Source organism: Hipposideros armiger, unplaced genomic scaffold (assembly GCF_001890085.2).
Source record: "Hipposideros armiger isolate ML-2016 unplaced genomic scaffold, ASM189008v1 scaffold_9, whole genome shotgun sequence".
NCBI classification, from domain to species: Eukaryota; Metazoa; Chordata; class Mammalia; order Chiroptera; family Hipposideridae; genus Hipposideros; species Hipposideros armiger.
The window spans coordinates 453,010-469,418 of record NW_017731359.1 but is presented as its reverse complement, the minus strand read 5'-3'; the positions used below and the strand labels follow the sequence as shown (position 1 = coordinate 469,418).

Below are 16,409 nucleotides of genomic sequence, written 5' to 3'. Positions count from 1 at the left end.
CCTAAGTCATCTAGATTTTTTTATGTTACCTTCTAGTAGTTTTATAGTTTTATGTCTTTCACTTACAACTACACTCCATTTTGAGTCAATTTTTATGAAGGGTGTAAGTTCATCTAGATTTGTTTTATTGCATGTGGATGTCCAGTTCCAGCACCATTTTTGAAAAAAATCTATCTTTGCTCCATTGTATTACATTTGCTTTTCTGTTGCATTGTCAGTTGACTATATTTATTTGGGTCTATTTCTGGGATCTCTGTTCTGTTCCACTGATCTACCCAGGTCCATTTATACTATCTCCACCTTGCTTTCCTACCTTGAAGCTGAATTGTGTGAACTATACCTTTATCTAATACCTTTAGTACCTTGCTTCTTAGAAACTGCCTCTTAGTTCCCTACTATGAGCAATAATGAAATTAGCTATTAATCTCTTTTTCCCTCTCCTCACCACCCTCTAATTCAAAATGATATTCTTTTACTTCCAGTTATGCCTTTTAGGTAATCATCTCATACACAATTCTTTCATGTTTTGCTTCTTGTATTATATCTATCGATAGTGTCATAGCTTACAACATTAAGATGTCAGAATCTAATTTCTATCATTTAGTCTTAGTTCTACATTTAAACATATTCAATGCTCAGCACCAGTCCTTGTGATGAAGCTTTTCCAATCACTTCTGGGTTGTCTGAAGCTCAGGTAGGGATCATGGGAACAATATTTTCTGAATAACTGCTTATCTGTGGGTTTTATGCTTGAAGATCAGTTTGATTGGATACAATCTCCTTGGCTCACATTTTCTGCTTTTTAATATCTTAAATGTGTTGCTCCATTTTTTTCTCATAAGTTTTTGCTCCTCATGAAGTCTGATGCTTCGTTATCTATTGCTTATTAGTTATGTATCTCTTAGCAACTTAAAACAATAAACATTTGTTATCTTATGTTTTCTGTGGGTTAAGAATTCAGGAATGGCTTAGCTAAGGTGGCTCTACTTCCTCAGGACCCTCCCCCAACTTGGTTTGGAATCTTCTATCTTCTTTATACCCAGTGTTTATGTTCTGCCCAATATGGATGCTGCATCCAGAACTTTTTCTCAGAATGGAAATATGTCCCCCTGGAAGGGAGTCTTTTCATTAGGCATTTATGAAATGCTCAATGGCTTATGTTGGCACAGCATCCTCTCTTGTGGGTCAAGTTCAATGGAAAGCAGAATCGAAGACTCTGAGATTTGCATGTAGGTTTATTAGGTAGCGCTGTCAGGAACAACATCTACCCAAAATAAGGAAAGTAGAATTGGGAGAAAAAGAAGATGAACTGTGATGAGAGTGCAACAGAGACTTCAGCTGATCCCACAGGAGCTCTGGAGCTGGGTTGGATCTTTAGAGTTACCTAGTTGAAGTGAGTCAGTCAGGCCTCCCTGTCTCTGCATCAACCCATCTTTGAAACATTCCTTCCTTTCCCCACTGATCTCTGTTCTATATCAAAGCTCCATATATGAACAGGTCTCTCCTAAGCTCTCTCTCCTAATTCATTGGTCCATTTATCTATCCTGACATCAATATCACCCTATCTATTACTCCAGCTGTAGAAGTCCTGATATTTGATAGGCCAATTCCTTCTCTTTATTCTTCTTTATTAGTGTTTTAACTATTCTTAGCTCTTTGTTCTTCCATGTATATTTTAGAATGAGCTTATTAAGAGTAGTTCTCAAACAACTAAAAATGATGATCCTGGAGAAGGGTCACCTAACAAAACAGATTTTTCACACCAGTGGAGCCAGGTGTCCCTCCCAGCACCTGCAGCTGCAATAAATTAGGTCATATAGGAAGTAATTACTTTCTAGGATGTTATTTTACAGTATTTTATAAATACACACATATTGGGTTGTCGGGAAAGTCATGACGCATTTTTGCAATGAAAAACAGAAAGAATACATCATGACTTGTCCGATAACCCAATACACAAAGGTTGCCAGATTTAGTAGAAAGAAAAACAGTTTGCACCACTACATTTGAATTTCAGATAAGCAACATTGGACATATTTATACTAAAAATTATTCATTGTTTATCCGAAATTCAGAATTAACTAGGCATCCCATATTTTATCTTGACAATCGTAATACACATTTCCTCTTCACCCACGCTCGCTCTCTGTCTCACACACATACACATGTTTAGTACCATTTTCCTTGTTTTTCCCTGGATCTTCCATTTATCAGACAACCACCTTACCTAGATTATATTGCCAATCACAATATTTTATAAGAGTGTATCACTAAAAGTAGATAATGGAGTTCTATACTTTTGGCAATGGAAAAAGAAAAACAGTATATGTTATTTTTAAAACAAGAAGAAAATTCCCTTCTACATGTGAAATGCCCAGGCTCAAATGGAGCAAAATAAAGATCCGATATCCGATATCACCAGGTTCAGGGCTCAGCCTTACCTTCATACCCCTCCAAAGAATCCTGCTCTTTGTACACACCCAGCCTCAGGCAGGAGCAGGGGTTTTACAGGATGGGTGGGCAGACCCACGGAGGGCTGTGGGAGGAGCTTCCAGTGAGACCAACAGCAGTTCCTGTTTTCCTTGAGCAGATCTTGCGAACGCTGAAGAGCTATGATTCCAATAACACCCTGCTGGTGCCACCCCGCATCCCAGGAGAAAAGCTGCCCCAAGAGGTGTACGAGTACTTTAAGGAGATAAACCGGTCAAAAGAGGAGCAGATGCAGATGAAATACCTGGAGTCTCTGGTGCAGGAGAATGGTGAGAGCTCAGCTTGGCGGCCAAGCTCCTGCCTCTGCTCTGGTTTCTTTGAATTGTCCCTGCTGGGAGATCAACTACTTATTGAGCATCTGCCAGGTGCAAGGCAGGTGCTAGCTGCCTTATGCGTTTTATTTCTAACCCTTACAAAATGGTCCTGTTATCCTCAGTGTATGGATGCAAAGATGGAGACACATTCTGCTCTTACTAGAATCTAGTGGGGAGTTAAGACCAAAACAGCTAGACTAGATCTAGATCTAGAACACTTGCTATATACCAAGCCCTGTGTTGATGGCTTCGCATGTACAGATGAGAAATTGAAGTGCTGAGAGGCCAAGTTTTAAGTGGCAGAATTAAGATTCAAGCCCAGGTCTCTGACCCCGGAGTTCATGAGGGGAACCACTGTACCCCACGGCTTCTATGTGTGTGCCTAGATAATGAAAGGTAATACTTCGCATCCAGTAGAAATCGGTGCCCTAAGAGAGGTAGGGGTTGGGGTTCACACAAGGAAGCGGTCAGCCCTCCATAGTCCTGAAGGCCAAACCCCAATAATGAAGCTGGACCGTGTGCTCATAATGTGGCGCTTTGTGGCCCAGCGCCCCCGAGTTAGCTCATCGTCCGCCAGGGGCTGCCTGTGTGCACTTGAACCTCAGCATTCCTTGATGCCCTGTAGGATTCTGTGTCTGGTCATGATTCACCCTTCTCCTCCCTGCTTCCCTGTGCCCTCTTCCTGGAAATGTGCCCTTCCTGTTCTTCCTTGCTCTCTTCTTCTGTGTAACAGCCATCACATGAGTAATTATTTTCTTCATACCTGTCTTCCTGCCTAGACAAGAAGCCCCCATAAAGGCAGTGATCACGTATTCCCACTTGTAAACCCAGTGCATGGAACAGCACCTGATACATGGTAGTGCCCAATGAGTATGTGCTGTGAGAGTGAATAAATGAGTGAATTGAACAGAGTCCATTTCTCCTGTCCTTCGGTCTGTCTGGTTGTCTCTCAAGGAAGCTAGTCAGAGAATATTAGTTTGCCCTAAAAGGAGAAGATGAGAGAAGAAGGCTGCCTCTCCACCCAATCTGCTGGTCATATAAGTCTGCTAGAACTACCATCACAAATGCCACAGAATGGGTGGCTTAACCAACAGAACTTTATTTTCTCACAATTCTGGAAGCTAGAAGTCCAAGATGAAGATGTCAGCAGGGTTGTTTTCTTCTGGACCAACCTCCTTGGCTTGTAGATGGCTGTCTTCACTCTGTGTTCACATGGTCTTCACTCTGTGTGTGTCCTGATCTCTTCTTGTAAGAACACCAGTCATGTTGGATTATGGTTAGATTAGGACACCCATATGACCTCATTTTAACTTAATTACCTCTTTAAAGGTTCTACCTTCAACTACAATCACATTCTGAGGTACTGTGGTATTAGGACTTCAACATGTGAATTTTAGGGGAACCCATTAAGTCCATAACAAGCACCACGGTTCTAAACACTGAGCTGAAGTGCTGGGAAAAAAGATCAGTGAAACAAGCCCCTGCCTTTGAGAGGTCACAGTCAGGAAGGGGGGGGGGGGGGGGGCGAGGAAGACATTTAAACTCAGGACTGCCTGGTGGCCGAGGTAAAAAACTATGAGAGACTGCAATGTACAAAAGACTTCACGAAGACAGAGTAAGGCCCTGTCGCTCTCCTCCCCATTTTGTCATCCCCATCCTTACACACCACAGTTGTGGGTTCCTTTTTTCATTTGGCCCATTGAAAGGTGGTCTAGAGCCAGGACCTGAGCTCCAGAGAGAGCCCAGGAAGGCACACGTTCTGCTCCTCACCAGCGCTTCTCTGAGCATCTGCTCGCTCTGCTCTCTCACGCTGTAGACCATCCTTCCCTGCTTCCCATATCACGTCCAGGGAAGGCCAGCAGTCCCAAGTCACATCCTTGCCTTCCCGGGAGACCTGCAACCTCTTCAGCTCAAACCCAAATTCTAAACAAAGAAGATGTCTTGGCCCTGAGATAGAGGGCGGTCAATTTATAGAACCACAGTCATATGTACCCAGTGAAGCTCTGTGGAATAGAGGCAGTGAGGAGGGTGCTGGGCAGACAGAAGAGTAAGTGTGATTAACAATGACATGGAGAAGTGTTCATGATAAGAGAGGGAAAGCAGGCTACAAATTGGTATGTACAATATGATGCCAGGTTCACTTGTGAAAAATTAAAAATGTGATAGGTTGCTAGCTCTCCTGTACTGGTATCATAAAATTAAGCTGCAGTTCCTCTGTCACCATTTCTTTATCTGTATCTCTTTTTGCAGCTGAATTTTATAATTTCTTAATTTTCTGGAGAGATATAGATATATACATATATATATATATATATGTGTATATATATATATATATTATGTTAAAATGTAGAAACACCCTGGACAGAGAAACTCACTGCAGTTCTTGTTTATTTGGGTTGTATAGTCCAGGCTGATGGTAACCAATTCAGTGATCCCCCTCTTTGTCTCTCTTTCCTTTTCTGCCCCCATCTCTCCCTTGTTCCCCCCCCCCCCGCCAACTTTTCCCTGTGTGTTTTCGTTTTTGCTCTCTGGCAGAAGATGAAGATGTGCCCTTGTCAGATCAGGGGATCTCCACCAGCACGAAGATGTCCTCACTTAGCCAAGCGATCTCTGCCCTGGGCGACCTGGGAGAGTGGTACAACTCCAAGATCAACCTAGATGAAGAGGAGGACGATGAAAGCCTGGAAAAAATGTTTCAAGGTAACAAAGCATTTTAATATTTTGGTGTCAGCTCTCTCTAAGCAGAAGCTGGAACACTGTTTAATGCCTTTTTACCTTTCTCTGCAAAATGTATCCTCCACGCCTTCTAGCATGACTGTATTAATTCTATGATATGAATATGCCATCATTTATTTAGCCATTTCCCTTAATGTTGTAAATTCAGCTAGTTTCCAACATTATTTCCAACAGCAGAGATTCCAAAAAATGGAATTAAGAGTCAAAGAGAACCCGTATTTGAAGACCTAGTAGCTGTAGACAAATAATTAGCTAAAAAGGGCACTCTCGAACACTATAGCGGGCAGTGACAACTGCAGCAACACTTGCAGCAGATTATGTTTGTCATACAACAGCATTTAAAAAGAAAAAGCTGGGGCCAGCCGAGTGGCGAGTTGGTTAGGAGTTGGCTTGGAATGCCAGCTCTGAGCAGCAGGGCCCCGGTTTGGATCCCACATGAGGGCCAGTGACGCTGTGCCCATTACAGCTAAGGTGGTGAACAACAACTCCACCTGCAGCTGGGCTGCTGTGAGTCGCTGGTGACAGCGTAGGCTGTAGTGGAACTGGCTGGCAGCGGGCGTGAGCTTTCGTGAGCTGCCGTGAGCAGCCATCCAATGGCCTGCGACTGATCTGCCTCAACTGAGAAGAGCGCAATGATAATACCAATATGGGCCAGTGAAGCGACGTCCTCCACAACTAGACTGAAGAACAAAAGGACATCAATTTGTCTGTTCCCCTTTCCCGATTTCCCAATGCTGTTCCCTCCCCCCCCCAATTCCCCAATAAAATAAAAAAGAAAGAAAAAACCGTTCCCATTTCCATTGGAACCCATGTGAATTCTGGTGTGCCTATATGAATGCACATGTGCACACGTACACATATAGTATATTTTTAATTTGCAGATGACAAGATACAGAGCACTGACAGCCATTCCACAGAGGAAACTGGAGAAATAGAGAACAACCCAGTGAGCAAGGCAATCGCTCGACACCTGGGCATTGATATTCCTGCAGAAGGCCACATGGCCAAGAACCGGAAAGGCATCGCCATTATCATCCATGGGACACCCTTGTCAGGTAAGCCACAACTCTGCAGGGTTAAGCCGCAACTTTTGGGGTTTATGATGAAGTCTGCACGTGTCATTTTTGAGGCAATAAAAGACTCTTTTGTATGAAATGTATATACCAAAAGATTATTCCCAAACTGTTAAATTGCCAACCTCAGAAATGCAGGGTTAGAGAAAAAGTGGGGAAAACTCATTTTTAATTAATATTTGTACATCTCTGAATTGTTTGAGCTTGTATTCTTTCAATAATTTATAAACATTAAGGGCCGGCCGAGTGGCTCAGTTGGGTAAGAGCTCGCTCAAGAGTGCAAGCTCTGAAGCAACAGGGTCGCCGGTTCGATTCCCAGCCCGAGCTGAGCTGCTGCTGAGCTGCCAACAGATGGCAGGATGGCTCAGCTAAAAAAAAAGAAAAAGAAAAACAAAAGTTAGAGGAAAATACAAGACATTATCTTATTTAAAAAGAGAAAGGAAAACTATGTGCAAATGCTTTGACCTGGCAATATTAATTCTAAAAATTTATCTTAGGGAAATAATTAATGATGTGGACAAAGATTAACAGCATGAACGTTCACTGCAGCACTATTTACCATTATAAAAAACTGGGAGCAATTGGAGCATTCAATATGGGGGATTAGTTCATTAAGCCACAGCACATTCATGTAGTGAATTACGTCACCATTAAAACAGTGTCTTGTTCATAGCAGCATTATTTACAATAGTCAAAAGGTAGAAACAGCCCAACTATCCCCTGCCAGACGAATGGATAAACAAAATTTGGTACAGTGGGATAGTATTCAGCCTTAAGGAAGAAAATCCTGACATATACTACAACATGAATGAACCTTGAAGACATTATGCTAAGAGAAATAAGCCATGCACAAAAGCACAATAATCATGGGATTCCATTAGGAACCTGAACCAGTCAAATTCATAGAGACAGAAAGTGGAGTGGTGGTTTTTTACGGGCTGGAGGGCAGGAAGAATGGGGACTTGCTGATTAATGGGTACAGAGTTTCCATTTGGGAAGATGAAAACGTGCTGGAGATGGATGGTGGTGATGGTTGCACAACAATGTGAATATACTTATGGAACTGAACTGTACACTTAAAAATGGTTAAAATGGTAAACTTTGTATATATATTGCCACAATTTAAAGAAAACAGTGCCATAGAAGTGTATTGAATAAATAGAAAGATGTTCATGATATATCGTTTTAAATGAGAAAAAATGCCGTCCTTATGATTTGTGATCTGTATTAATTTCCTGTTGGTATTATAACAAATAACCACAAACTTAGTGGCTTAAAACAATGCAGATTCACTTTCTTCCTGTTCTGGAGGTCAGAAGTCTAAAATGGGTCAACAGGCCTACACTCCTTCTGGAGGCTATAGGGGAGAATCCATTTTCTTACCTTTTCTAGCTTCTAGAAATGTTGCCTCAATTCCTTGGCTCACGACCCCTTCCTGCAGCTTCAAAATCGGCATTGTAGCATCTTGCAGTCTCTCGCTCTTTCCTTTCACCATCACATCGCCTGTTCTGACTCTGACCCTCCTGCTTCTCTCTTATAAGGACCTTGTGATTATATTGGGCCCATCCAGGTAATTCAGGATAATCTTCCATAGCAAGATCCAGGTAACATAGTCACCAGTCCCAGGGATTAGGATTATTCAGCCTAAAATAGTTACGTACGCATACTTAGTAACCACATGTAAACTGTAATCTCTCTCTGGATGAGGCATTGTGGACCTTTTTCTTTTTCTCCTGTTACTTCTGAATTTTCTGCTTTCTTTTTAATAAGCAGGTATTTTGAAATGAGAACCAAAAATCAACACAAGTTACCCTTTAAAACACAAGAGTCTTCCTATTAGAGATAGTAAGAGCTACAAGATTTTTAAAGATCATCTGATAGAATCACTTTTTAAACTGAGGAGAAAATCCAGAGAGGATGCGAGTTGCCATAGCACACGGCACATCAGTGGTAGAATTAGGAGCAGAATCCATGGTCCCGACTCAAGGCTGAGGTCTTCCTTCTCTTTTCTGCGGCCACCTTTGGCCTCACGAGAGACTTAGAAGCAGACCACTTACAGAGATCATTTTACAGGGGCCTCTGTTCTAGAAGCTTCTTCTGTCTATGACACTGAGCAAATGAAAGCCATGAAATTTAGCCCCCTAATCATTTTTATAGGCAAGTCAGCCACGGCAGTCAGCATTGCCAAGTACTACAGTGCAGCCTGCTTAAACATCGATTCCGTCGTGCTGGAAGCCATCTCTGACGGCAGCATCCCGGGGCTCCGGGCCCGTGAGCTCTGCATCAGGGCTGCCATAGAGCAGTCCATGAAGGAAGGAGAGGAGTCTGGTAAGAGCCATTTCCCCTGACTCTCTGTGGTTCAGTAGCCAGCACCCCCGACGGTAACGCCCATCTCCTCTGTTTGCCCCACTGAGCTTCCTCCCATAGCTCTGTTGAAGGCTAACATGTCTGCTTGCTTAACCTGGAGAAGAATTCTCTTCACGAAGCATCTGCAGCTCTCCTGGCTGCCCAGTGCAAGCACTCACACGCCACTGCAGGGAGCAGGACAATAAATAAGGCGGGGCCCACACCTTTGGTTGGGGAGGGGGGGTTGGCTGACACCTGGAGAGAAGCAGATATGTGCTCATTCAGAGCAGAGGAAAATAATGTAACAGAAGTACTGGCTTCTGTGAAACAGCAAGTTTGGTTCCAAACAAGCGTGATTCGGGGACGTTTTCATGGAAATGAGCTTTGAAGGAGCAGAAGAATGTTAATAGGTAAAGATGAAGACAAGGGCATTCCAGACCAAGAAAGCAGGGAAGCTAACAGTAAATTATAGGTGGGAAGGCAGGCTGGGGCCCACTGTAGTTGACCTTGATGCCAAGATTAGGAATGTGGATTTTATTTTGAAGAAAAAGAGATGTTGGGCCATTTTCACCGTATGGGATTAATGGTCAGAAAGTAGCTCTTGTGGTATCTTGTAAAGGAAGCGAGAGTGAAGCTGAAGACGAATGGGCCTGGGAAAGCAGACCTGGTAGCCACCTGCATGGGAGGAACTGAAGGAGCGAGAGGCATTCAAGGTGCTCACACCAAGATTGCTAGTTCGGAGACCAGGAAGAGAGTGACGTCATTCACCGAGATAAGGAATGTGGGAGCAGGAGAAAGTTTGCTGGAGAGGAAAATTGAGCTTTTGAACCTCATAGTGTTGAGGCCTGGTGTGGCCTTCCTACCAGAAGTCAAGAATCCTGGCTCCATTGGGTCCTCTAAGGACCTACAGGGCAGGAGAACAGCTGCTCAGTGGGAAAAGATGTTGAAGTAGGGTGCCTGCTCAGAGCTGAATCACTTCATATAAATACTCATGACAGCATAGCATCATTCCTAATAGTGTACCACGCCTGCTAGTTGATAACTGGGTTGGGCTTTCAGGCATGTCCCCTCCCCTCAATACCGCTACATGGGATACTTAGGGAAATGGAAGATTCTTTGCTTGGAAGATAAGAGAAATAGCTCCTTAGTAGTGTAGGGGAGGAAAAATATAATTTTCCCTCTACCCTTCTAAGTTCTCAGCTGAAAACCCCTGTAATAAAAACAAACAGATTAACAAGAGAAAAACACAAGGTTATTAACATGTGTGCTTCATGTACACATGGGAGATAGGGAAAAATGAATAACTCAAAGAGGTGGCTTCAGAATTCAGAATTAAATACTATGTTAACAGAGAGAGGAGAGGAGGGACATAATCCTCTTAGGAGAGAGCAAATGATTTTCAGGAACTATGCATGGAGCCTTAGAAGAATGAGATGAGGAGGTATGACAGTTCATGACAAAGTTTATCCGGGGTGTGGTGTTGACTTCTAGCCTCCTCTCCTGTGATCAATCAATCTTCTCTGGTTGATGAAACTCTCAGAAAGGGGATTGGTGACAATCGAGTTCCTTTTGCATGCCTGTCTTTAGGCAGATAAGGGAAGTTCAGAGCAACCTCTCCACAAATTTTCTGTTTTTTAAGTGCCTACAGCTCGAAATAATCAATACACCAAAGCCGCATATTTTGAGGTGGCATGTCAAACTTCTATGGTCATATTTTGGGGTGGCATATTCTGCTACCCTTCAGCGGCAACCCCACTCTGAATCATAATTCTGGTTCTCATAGATTTTTTTGTTTCCTTTTCTGGCACATAAACTTTTCACTGAGGTCTTTGGAGCTGTGCCAATGTCCTGTGACAAATCATGAACTTGAGCTCCCTGTCTGAGAATGTAATGTCAATCTAAAGATGTAACTAGGGGAGTCTTCCTCAACAAAGTGACAGCTGCAGCCTCTGGAGTAGAGGAAGTCAGCCCAGAAAGTTCCAGAAAGAGAGGAGTGGGATGGACAGGGCAGGATGGGACCTTGGGGAACACTTACCTTTTTGGAGGAGGTGGTGGAGGAGAAGCCAGGGGAGGCAGAGAAGGCAGGGCCGGGGTCAGAGGGGTGGTGAGTCAGGAGAGCAGGACGCAGGGAAGTCAAGGAGAGCAAGAGCTGCAGGAGGGAGGGCGTGAGAAGGGCCTTCCGGGCTCTCCAGAGCCCTGGTGGAGTCCAGGCACCCTTCCAGCTTTATTTTGCTCATAGCCCTTATCACTAGTTAACATCCTATTTATTTTACTTACTTATTTCATTATCGGTCTGCCCTCACTATAATGCAAGCTTCTGACAGCAGAGATTTGTGTTGCTTTACTTCACTAATGTATTCCCAGAGCCTAGAATAGTGCCTGGCACGTAGCAGACACAGACTAAAGATGTATAAAAATGTATTGGATCAATAAATGAATGTAATCGGAGATTTCTGAAAGTTCAGAACGAATAAGCCCAGAAGAGGGCCACTGTAGTTCACAGTTCAGAGGTCACTGGTGACTTTGGAGAAAGCTCTTTCAGTGGAGGGGTTAAGCCCAAACCTACATCTGCCGTGTGCTGTGGAGTCAGCATGCTATACTGAAAAGGAAGCGATACATCTATCCACATAAAATGTGGCTAGTCCCAATTGAGATGGGTTGTCAGTGTACAGTACATGCTGGATTTTGAAGATATCACATGAACAAAAGGCTGTAAAATAACAGTAATCGTTTTTATATTTTTGTATTATTTTATATTTATATTGTATTATATTTTATATATTTAATAATTTTTATATATTTTATATATTTGGTTAAATAAAACGTACCATTAAAATTAATTTTTAGTGGCTACTAGAACATTTTAAGTTACATATGTATTTCAAATATGTATTATATGTCCGTTGGACAGGGCTAGTCTAGACCACTGTCGAGAAATTGGGCAGTGAAGGAAAGAGAAGAAGTGAAATGGTATCTTGAAAGAAATGAAAGATCAAATGAAAACTTTCGTTAGTATTGTATCAGAAAGAACTGACTCTTTAAGATATGGAGGAATGATGCGATGGACAGGAAAAGGAGGGCACAGGAGAGATTCCTCAGCTGTCAGTGGAGGTGGGGATGGCCCCAGGCAGAGAGGGACTCAGCAGTGAAGTGAGCAGGTATGGGGTGGCAGGAGGCTGGAGCAGTCATTATCAGGGCAGAGCCTGAAGGGAGGGACTGGGGTGACGGGGCCTGGATGAACATCAGACCATGCGGCTCTGTAATTGGAGTAGAACTTTGGTACAACTGCTGCACTGATGGCTTCAGACTCTGCCTATGCATCCCCCACCCCCATCCTCCAGGTGCAGTATGGAGTCCTTGGACCTATAATCAGCTCCTGGGGGAGGGGAGGAGGGAACCACGTGAAAAGAGAAAGCAGAGTAAGTATAGTGACAATTCTCTAGGGAGCCCTGGGGCTTATTTGCTGAGTGGTAAACAAGGAGTAATGAGTCTTAACAAGTCTGCCTGAGAGCTAGAGAAACATGGAAGCTGCCTAGCATACAGCCCCATCGCCAAGTCTTAGGGCACCGACAGCGCCTGCTAAACCCCCGTTCTCCTTCAGGGGCAGGGAGTTCATCCCCGTAGAGTTAGAGCCCCAGAGGACACAATGAGACAGGACTTGCCATTGTGGTTGGGAGGTTCGGAAGGGAAGGAGTTTATCATTAAAGCCAAATGCGCTCTAGCAAGAGTTTTCCTGAGCAGATGTCATGGAAACCCTTTTAAATAATTGCACCAACCACTGATTCTGAAAGGGAACTTCTCAGTGGCTGGGAGTGCTCAGGGGCGGTGATCTGATTGGAAGGGAGGGTAGAGAGGTGAAACGCAGAAATGAATGTTGAAGCCATATCTGCCAACAGGCTCGCTGGTATTACTTAGCTTATTTGTTCATTTGGGCAGTTCTGCTGTGGACGCAGAGCATGTCCTACCCAAGCTACCCAAGCATCACCACTGCCTAGAACCACAAAAGGTCAGGTGTTAGGTTTCCAGGGCAGGATTGTAGTGTGCCAGCTGGTTCAGCAATGATTGCGTCCTGGGCTGGAAGAGAAAGCAGGGCAGATTTACATGGGATTCACTGGGCAGATGAGCAGTGAAGAGCCCAGGACTCCACCGAGCCATTGCCGTCCAGTGCCAGGTGCACGGAGCCGCTTCTGCCAGCCCCTCCCAGCCAGCTGCACATAGAGAAGGCTTTGTCCTCAAGAGAATCACCCTGGGCTTCAGCACGCCATCCCCACTGTCATTTCCTTATTATCCTGAGCTGACGTTTAAACCCACTCTCTCTGTGTAGCCCAGGAGGTTGCTTTGAGCCAAAATGCCTTAGGACAAACACGACTGAGCAGTGAGACCCTGGGCAAGTTAACCTCAGAATCCACTCTGGTAAACCCCGAAATGAAACCTGCAAAGCCTGTGCGTGGGAGCATGCTGCTCGCCAAAGGCAAGTCAGAGAGCCACGGCTCCGGGTCTCAGAAGCAGCATCACCAGCACTCATCTGAAACACCCCAGGTACAAAGCAGGGCTCTCCAGGGGAGGGCTGGGATCCTTCCTCGTCAGCATCCTGCAGCCAGGCCACCACAGCATCACTCCTGTGGGTGCGCTTGCCGGGCAGCCCCAGCACTGTTCCTGCACCACTGCTCCTGAAAAGGGGGTTCACCCAGCAGGTGTTCATTCAGCAGGTGCCGTTAATGTTATAGGTACTGGGTTGGGTGCTGGCCAAGGCAAGAGAAAGACAGCAAAAACCCCTGCACTTATGCTGCACTAAGAGTCTGATGAAGGAGATAACCACACCTTCAAATTTTGCAGTAAAATGAGATTGGAGACAAATAGGTGTGTACAAAGAATTAGGTTAAACAATATGAAATTGCCAATATTCAACCATTTGAGAACTCCATAACAGCCATTTTGTATATGGCTCGACCTAATACTAAACAAATGCTATGGGGGAAACCATTAATATAAGTCATGGGAGAGTTACAGGGGCGTCCTGCAAAGTCATAGCGAAGTCAGAGAGTCTGAGCCATGTGCCGAGGGACTTGGAGAATAAACTCAGCAGAACAGCAGGTGCTGAAGCTAGAGACCGTGGATGGCACTGTGAGAGACAGCCGGGTGATGAGTTTTCAGCGGGAAAGTAGAGTCAAGTGAGTGCAGGCTTCTAAGATGTTTGAAAGAAAAGGAAAAGGGGTTTATTAGAGCAGCCAACTCAGCATCAAGGGCGTTCTTTCTCTGAAAGGAGGTAGAGGCACCAGCAGGTCTGTGAAGACAGGAGCTCCTGGAGAAGCATAAGGTGATGAGCCACCCAAGAGGGAATGCGATTCCCAGGAGGAGGCCTTTGGCCTCCGCACTCCACTGGCTACTCTTCTCAAGGTCATTGGCATTCCTCTTGCCAAATCCAGTGGCCAGTTTTCTATCTTTATCTCACGTGACCTCTTGACAGCTGATAACGCCTCCTCCTGGAAATGCTTCCTTCACTTGGCTTTCAGAACACCATCCTCTTGCACTTGCCCTCTGCCTCATTCATGGCTCCCTCCCTTCCTCCAGTGTCTCCACTCATTCAGATTCCTGGTTTTTCGGAGTAGGCTAGGACTACGTCACCTATTCCTTTATTTTCTTTTTGGTATCTACCTCTTCTTTGTAGGTGATCTCACCCAGTTCATTACTTAAATATTTTCTTCATTTGCTTAAATATTTTATTAAATATTCAAGTTAAGTATTAAGTACTTAAGTATTTTCAGTATGCTTATCACCCTCCAATTTTATTTCCAGCCCTAATCTCTCCCCCAACCTCTTTTAAGGAGGGCGCAGCTCACAGTGGCCCATGCGGGGATCGAACCGGCAACCTTGGTGTTATCAGCACCACGCTCTAACCAACTGAGCTAACCAGTCACCCCCAGGAGTCAGAAAGACTCTTCTCTCGGGATCGTGTCTCATTCTTTCACGTTACCCAAGTTCTGTGACCACCCTCTCTGCATAGCCATTGTCCAACCCTGTCATGGCTTCTTATTCCCTTATCTGGTCATTTTCCCCTAGCACTCATCACTATCTGAAATTATGTTATTGGTTTGTATATTCATCTGCCCCTTTTTCTGTCTCCCCCGTTTGAATGTAAGGACCACACTGACAGCAACATTGCCAGAATCGTTGGTTGTCGTGTCCCTAGTACTAGAGGGGTTGCTGGTGCACAGTAGGTTCTCAGTGACTATTTGTTGAGTGAATGAGCAAATGTGTGCTGTTCGGTACATACACAAAGCACTTTCCACGGGGTTCTCACTTGAAACTTAAAATAATTTTTTTTTTTTAGCTGAGCCATCCTGCCACCTGTTGGCGGCTCAGCGGCAGCTCAGCTCGGGCCGGGAATTGAACCGCTAGTTGCTCAGAGCTCGCACTCTTGAGAAAGCTCTTAACCAACTGAGCCACTCAGCCGGCTCAACAATTCTTTAGTGAAGACAGGAATCTTCCATTTTACAATGCAGGCCCCATTGTACAGATGAGGAAATGAGGCCCAGAGAGATGATATGCTTTTCCCAAGGTCACATGGCTTGTATGTGTAGGAGTTGCTGAGACATCAAGCTGGATTCTAACTCCTGATCTTTCTCCTACTCAACAGGTTTCCTCCAGCCCTCTCCCCTCGGGGCCCACACAGCGCCGGCTCAGTGTCAGCGCCAGTATCGGAGGTGAGACTGGGCTGCTGAGCTGTGTGCTCCCTGAGGAACTGCTCATTCAGATCCTGGCCGAGCGCATACAGGTGCGTCCACGCCCACCTGCACGGAGCTGTGGGGCTCACACACGGACCCCATGCTATGAGCTGAGACTGAGCCATTGCCCACCCATGGCACCTTAGATCCCGGAGCCCATGGAGAGGGAAGATTGGTTTCTTCACCCTCAGCAGTCATTTATTTGTCTTTTTGACAGCCCTTTTCTGTCCCTGACCCTGGCTCAGTCTGCTGCTTGGAGCCATTCACCTTAAAGGATCAGTGATCAGATGGTTACACATTAAAAAAAATAATAAAGATTCATGGTAAAGCCCTACAGTGATGTGTTAAAAATTATAAGGTGGAGCCATTAAAAGTTAGAATTTGGAGTTGAATTGCTATAAAAATATGTTTTCAATATGTTATTGAGAAAAGCAGATTATGAAATAGTATGCAAAGCACAATTACATTTCTATAAAAAAATTCCTAAATGTGTATCACACACATAGTAAAAACTCAAAGTACGTGTTACCTGTGGTTATCTTTGGATAGCAGGATCATAGATTTTTAGTCTTCATTTCTGAATTATTATACCATTACATATTGCTTTTAAACTTTTTTTTTTTAATTGTTAGTTTCAGGTGTACAAAACAATGCAATAGTTACCCTTTTCACCCTCACAAAGTAACAACCCCCCTCCCCCCATCTATTGCCCTCCCACCCCCGAT

The 16,409-nt window shown here is 44.3% G+C and overlaps 1 protein-coding gene across 1 annotated transcript in view; it reads left to right on the top strand.

Annotated features, from left to right (window-relative positions):
• Positions 1 to 16,409, top strand: part of HYDIN (HYDIN axonemal central pair apparatus protein) — a 355,182-nt gene that overhangs the window by 255,468 nt on the left and 83,305 nt on the right. The window contains exons 37-42 of the mRNA XM_019653707.1: positions 2,591 to 2,759; positions 5,340 to 5,504; positions 6,422 to 6,595; positions 8,771 to 8,941; positions 13,284 to 13,498; positions 15,597 to 15,734. Coding sequence (XP_019509252.1) covers positions 2,591 to 2,759; positions 5,340 to 5,504; positions 6,422 to 6,595; positions 8,771 to 8,941; positions 13,284 to 13,498; positions 15,597 to 15,734 — 1,032 coding nt within the window. The remainder of the gene's footprint in view (positions 1 to 2,590; positions 2,760 to 5,339; positions 5,505 to 6,421; positions 6,596 to 8,770; positions 8,942 to 13,283; positions 13,499 to 15,596; positions 15,735 to 16,409) is intronic.